Source organism: Apteryx mantelli, unplaced genomic scaffold (assembly GCF_036417845.1).
Source record: "Apteryx mantelli isolate bAptMan1 unplaced genomic scaffold, bAptMan1.hap1 HAP1_SCAFFOLD_20, whole genome shotgun sequence".
Taxonomy (NCBI): Eukaryota; Metazoa; Chordata; class Aves; order Apterygiformes; family Apterygidae; genus Apteryx; species Apteryx mantelli.
In genome coordinates this window covers 13,048,503-13,054,707 of record NW_027118553.1, presented here as the reverse complement: position 1 = coordinate 13,054,707, position 6,205 = coordinate 13,048,503, and the positions used below count along the sequence as shown (strand labels likewise).

Below are 6,205 nucleotides of genomic sequence, written 5' to 3'. Positions count from 1 at the left end.
CAATGACCAGATGTCTGCTGCAGGTCATTTTTTTGTAAAAAGTAGGTGTCTAAAAGTGGAACAGCCCTTCCACATACGGGGTGGACATGATCTGCTGCAGGATGTGTGCATCAGAGGCAGTCACTTCCCACTCCCACTACAGTGCCTGAAGATAGAGCACAGATGCTAAATTGATGTGAAGAGAGGGTCTATCTCATTGGGACAGAGACATCTAGAAAGGGTCAGGTCAGCCCCTGCCTTCACTTGACTGTTTCTCTGCCTTGCTCGAGTGGGATCTGGCGTGACTGATGCAGATACAGACACCTCTGTTCAAGAGGGCAAGGCTGGGAGAGATGACTCCCTCTCAAGGGTCTTCTCTTTCACAGAGAGCTGGCACGAGTGCTGTATTCATCTCTCATTGTGGTAAATAGAGAATATTCCCACTGAGTCATTGGACACAAGTCCCCTTTCTGCATGTCATAGCGACCATTTTCTGGTATCCCACCAAATACGTGGGGCTGATTGACACCTCCGTTTACACCCTCTGACAGGGCAAAACTGAGTCCTCTGGAGACCATGGGCAGAGGCACCTGCGCTGCATGTCACGTTCAGGCAGCATGAAGCAGAGCTCCAGACAGAGCGCTGAATGAATGCAAAGTACAGAGAAAATGTGGGGATTTCTATTACAAATGCAATGGGTTTGGCTCTGAGAAGGCTGCTGTAACTTGCCACTGTCTTTTTCCCCAAAGTTGAGAGGGAGCAAATGTTCAATGGTAGCTCCTTTGCTGAGTTCCTCCTGCTGGCATTTGTGGACACACAGGAGCTCCAGTTCTTGCACTTCACACTGTTCCTGGGCATCTACCTGGCTGCCCTCCTGGGCAATGGCCTCATCATCACAGCTGTAGCCTGCGACCACCGCCTCCACACCCCCATGTACTTCTTCCTCCTCAGCCTCTCCCTTCTCGACCTTGGCACCATCTCTGTCGTTGTCCCCAGATCCATGGCCAATTCCCTCTGGAACACCAGGGTCATTTCCTACTTGGGATGTGCTGCCCAGGTCTTTGTCTTCTTTGTGTCAGCAGAGTATTCTCTTCTCACTGTCATGGCCTATGACCGCTACGTTGCCATTTGCAAACCCCTGCACTACAGCACCCTCATGGGCAGCAGAGCTTGTGTCAAAATGGCAGCAGCTGCCTGGGGCAGTGGTTTTCTCCATGCTCTCCTGCACACTTCTAATACATTTTCAATACCTCTCTGCCAAGGCAATGTTGTGGACCAATTCTTCTGTGAAATTCCACAGATCCTCAAGCTCTCCTGCTCAGACTCCTACCTTAGGGAAGCTGGCCTTCTTGTGGTTAGTGCCTTTCTATTATTTGGGTGTTTCATTTTCATTGTGCTGTCCTACGTGCAGATCTTCACTGCTGTGCTGAGGATCCCCTCTGAGCAGGGACGACACAAAGCCTTTTCCACGTGCCTCCCTCACCTGACCGTGGTCTCCCTGTTTGTCAGCACGGCCGTGTTTGCCTGCCTGAAGCCCCCCTCCCTCTCCTCCCCAGCTCTGGATCTGGTGGTGACTGTTCTGTACTCAGTGGTGCCTCCAGCAGTGAACCCTCTCATCTACAGCATGAGGAACAAGGAGCTCAAGGAGGCACTGAGGAAAGTGATTTCATGGACATTTTAAAGCAGTGTGAAACTTGCCTTTGCTCTCCACAAATGATTTATGCTGTGTCCCGTACCAGGACTGAGCTTTTTTTGTTCACTTTATTATTACTGTTATTATTGTTGTTATTATTATTTGTCACCATGTTGCTACATGAATGGTTGTGTTCATTCAACCTTTACTGGGGCTGCTCATTCTCACCAGGTGCCCATATAAAGTTGTGTCCAACATTGGGTCAGAGCTGACTCCCTCACAGTATCTCTGTAATAAAGTTGGTTCTTCCTGGTGCAGTGCCTGAAGGCTGGACTCTTCCTCCAAAGCTGCTGTCCCTCAGGCCCTGTTCCCAGCACATGTCCTTCAGATAATCTCACCCACCCCGCACGCTGGTCCTTACCCCAGATGTCACCCCCAGAGAAGGCTCCATGCATATCTGGAGGACCAGGCATCCAGCTGTGAGCCCTGGCAGGAGGAGCCCTCTCCTGGGTCCTCTGCAGGGCTGGCAGCGAGCATGCAGAAGAGGTCCAGGGTTCATCTACTGGGACCTGTAGACCATCCTCCTCCCATGGGGCCACTCATATAGGGTCTGTCAGAACAAAGATGCAGCCCAGCTTGTTGTTGCATGAACAGAGAGGAGAAACTGCCCCAGGAAACTCCTCACACACCCAGCCCCTCACACCAGCCATTTTCCAGCACTGGCCATTCTCCATGGTGCTGGTGAGGGGTGATCTTGGAATGTGACCAGCTCCGTCTGCCCGCTGGGCTCAGCACCTGTATGGGGGGGATGTCCAGCCCTGCCTGGCTTCTCTTTGGGCCCAGGTCCCAGGAGACCCCAGAGCATGGCCTTCTGCTAACTCCTGGGGGGGGGACAGGATGAGTGCTGATGCTGGGGACTGGTGGGAGCCTGCTAGGCAGGAGGGTCATGGGGGCCAGGGCACCAAGGGGTGTCATGGGGACCATGCTGGGAGGATGTTTCCCCACCCCTGAAGGCAGCCTATCCTGGCTGCGTGGGGCCACATGCAGGACTGCAGGGCTGGGCCAGCGCAGCAATGGGATGCAGACAGGAGCTATGACACTCCAGAAGCTCCCACACTGCTGGAATCCCACAAATGTGCCCAGGCCCCAGTGAGATCAGTCTTTCCTCTGTTGTGGCTCCAGGGAGCCCAAGGGGCATCCTGGGTGGGAGGTGCAGGGTGGAGAGTGCAGCCACAGTGCTCCCAGCAGTCCCTCTGCAGCCAGGGCTGCCCCTGATGCTTGTGGAGGGGACTCACTGTTATTATTGGGGCTGGGGGTCTCTCGGGGGCTGCAGCCACCGGCATCACCTGCCAGGACTCCCAGACCCAGCACAGATGGTCAGTGCCCTGCACCACAGCTCACAGTGTCCCCTGTCCTGTGTCACCGTCCTCTCTCAGGAGCACTGCTGGGTGTGTCACTCCCTGCCAGGGTGTGGAGAGGAGTTGCTGGAGGTCTTCTCATGCCTGCTGGTCATGGCTCTGTCCTGGTGTTGGCTCACAGGCTCTGCCCTGTGTCATATTAAGTCTCCATACGCTCTCCCCTGAGACCATGTAGGGACCCACAGTGCATAGCTCTGCTTAGAGCTGGCCACCATGGCCCACCTGCATGGTCCCAGGAGATCCCAGCAAGGCTGTGCTTGGAGGTGAGGATGTGATTGTCCTCGGTCAACGTAGATGGGATGGTGTGTCTGGGGGCCAAGGGGAGGAAAGCACAAGAGACAACAAGGAGAAGATGCAGGAAGGGAAATTTCAAAGGAGTTTAAGGGAAAAAAAATAGTAACCATGATAGTGGAGCAGTAGTGGGTCAGGGGCCAGGAGATCTTTAAAAACTCTCCTGGAGAAAGCACTTACCAACATGATCTAACTGTAAAGATAGTCCAGCTCAGAGCAGATCGTGGTCCTGAAGATCTCTGGTGGTCCCTCCCAAGCCAAATCCTCTAGGAGGAAGGGGCTGGAAAGTGGAGTCCTGGGCAGGGGACACTGTTGTGGGGTTGAGGCCTTGCTGGCATTTGTACTGCCTGGTCAAGCCTGTCCTCAGAGTCACACAGTGAGTGAGTTCATCCTCCAAAGGAGTCTCTGCTCCATGGGCAACAGGAGTCAAACCAGTGCAGGAGACTGCAGAAAAGTTCTCAGGAACACGCCAGGCATTCAGCCCCTTCGACTGCTGAGGTGTCCCCAGACCGGTGCTTTGCATCCTGGGTCTTAAGGGCTGAAAAATCTTTGGAGCCAGAGCAGATTGGTGTCCCACCTCCTGGACTCATGGGTTACAGGGCATCAGCAGGGCTGTATCGGCTGCAGGGAGGGAATCACTGCCCAGGGCATGAGCAGATCCCCCTCTGCCCTCCCCTCTCTCTTCACACCCCGGAACAGAGATCATGTCTCCCATGTTGGCCCTCTCTGCCGGGCTGTATTCCCAGCCAGAGGGGACGCAGGCTTCCCACTGGGGAAATGCAGGAGAGCCCAGTCTCATCTAGAGGAGCGGGGTCCCACCACACCTGCTGGGTGGCCAGGGCTGCAGGCTGCAGACCACACTCTGTTCCCCGTATACCTCCTGCCTGGGGCTGCAGGGTGCCCAGCAGCAAGGCAGGCATGCCTGGGGGTCTGGTGCCATTGGGGTGGTGGCCTTTGGACCAGTCTCCGTCTGTAAGGGATTCAGGAGCTTCTCTGTCTCCCTGTTAGTGGCAAAGTTAGTGTCCCAGGTTCTTCTCTCTGGAGAGCTGAGGATTTCATTCTCTGGAAAAGGGGAGAAAGGAAACCCTTTTGTCCATGAGATCACCCTGTCAACCCTCTATTGCCTTCTCCTGCTGTATCACCCCAGAAGTCCTTTGGCAGGGACATTTTTTTGGTTTCTGACCCCTCTATCTGACCCTGCTTTGAGCAGCACGTTGCACTACAGGCCTCCAGTGGTCCCTTCAAGCTGAATTATCCTAAAGGCCTATGACCTCAGTCCCCATTTCAAGCACAGAGCAAATGTCTCTGGGACAGGAGTCATTTGTGCTTTATGTGAGCATTCAAAAGAAGGTGGTGAACACTTCCGCCTTCTTCCTTGTTGACTATAAGGGCAGCCTGGGAGGCACTGCCTCAGGCATAGCTACATTACCCTGAAAATTCTTTGCATGCACCTTTAACCACATAGAAGGCCATTGCCTGGATCCTCTCAGTGGTGAGGGGAGAAATGCAGGCTTTTCTGCAGGGTGAGTTCTCTACCTCTGTAGTTTGCGCCTCTCAGTAGATGGTGGCATCCTGCCCTTTCTTTCTTGCCTGAAGCTCAGGCTGGATGGGGATGTGAATGTGGAGGTTGTCTGTCACTGCAGTGGCTGTGAGATGGTGGAGAGGTAGGAGGAATAACAGAATCACCGCCTTGGACTTCAGGAGAGAGGATTTCATCTTGTTTAGGATGGAGTTAGGCAAACCAAAGCTCAGTGGGAGCTGGAGCTGGACCTTCAACTGGGATGGGATGGGGAGGGTAAACAGAATGGCTTCTGTAAGCCCATAGGCAGGACAAAGCATTCAGCCAAGGACAATGTGGTGTCCCTGCTCAGTGGGACAGGGGACGTAGTGACAAAGACAGGGGAAAGGCTGAGAAGCTCATTGCCTCTTTTACCTTGTCTTTTACTGGTATTGCCTAATGCCAGGCCTCCCTGGTCCCCAAGTCCTTTGGCAGCATCTGTGTTAGCAAAGCCTCACCCATGGCAGAGGAAGATGCAGCTGGGGAGGACTTTTGCCCAGTGGGCATACACAAGTCCATGGGACCAGACGGGAAGCACCCCAGGGTGCAGGGAGAGGTGTCCGGAGTCAGTGCAATGCTGTTCCCAACTGTCTATGAAATGTCAGGGTGACCAGGGAGGTTCCTGATGACTGGGAAAAGGCAGACATTGCACCCATTTTCCAGAAGGGCAAGAGGGAGGGTGTGGGGAATGACAGGCTGGTCTTCTTCATCTCAATCCCTGGGAAGGTGATGGAGGAAATCCTCCTGGAAATCATCTCCAAGCATAGGAAGGACAAGGCCTGGAAGAGGCAGCATGGGTTGACCAAGGGGAAATGGAAACCATGCCTGACCAACCCGATTACCTTCTGCCATCAGATGAATGGTCTGTGCAGAAGGGGAAAGCGGGGGATTTAGTGAACCTTCCTTTTAGCAAGGCCTTTCACACAGTCCCCCATAGTCTCCTTAGAGGCGAATTGTTGAGCTCTGCCTGGGATCAAAGGACCATAAGGCAGGTGGAAGATTGTCTGGACCATCAGGCTGAAATGCTGTCATCAGTGGTACTAGTTCCAAGTGGTAGTTGGTTATTAGCGGCATCCCTCAGTGATCACCATGTGGGGCAGGACTGTTTAACATCTTGATGAATGGCCTGCACAGTGGATGGAGCGCACTCTCAGCACCTTTGTGGCCAATGCATGACTGGGGGGAGCCCCTGGGCAACCTCATCTACTTCCCTCTGCACTGACCAGGGGGGTTGGGACTAGATGACGTCCAGAGGTCTCCCCCACCCTAAGTGCTGTGATTCAGTGCACCGTTTCCTGGAGAGCTCTGTAAAGAGAGAAGAGGCCG

The 6,205-nt window shown here is 54.0% G+C and overlaps 1 protein-coding gene across 1 annotated transcript; it reads left to right on the top strand.

The window, feature by feature from the left end:
• Positions 1-742: 742 nt before the first annotated feature.
• Positions 743-1,660, top strand: LOC136996034 (olfactory receptor 14J1-like). The gene has a single exon (XM_067317030.1). The coding sequence runs from the start codon at positions 743-745 to the stop codon at positions 1,658-1,660; it is 918 nt and encodes a 305-aa protein (XP_067173131.1).
• Positions 1,661-6,205: the final 4,545 nt, after the last annotated feature.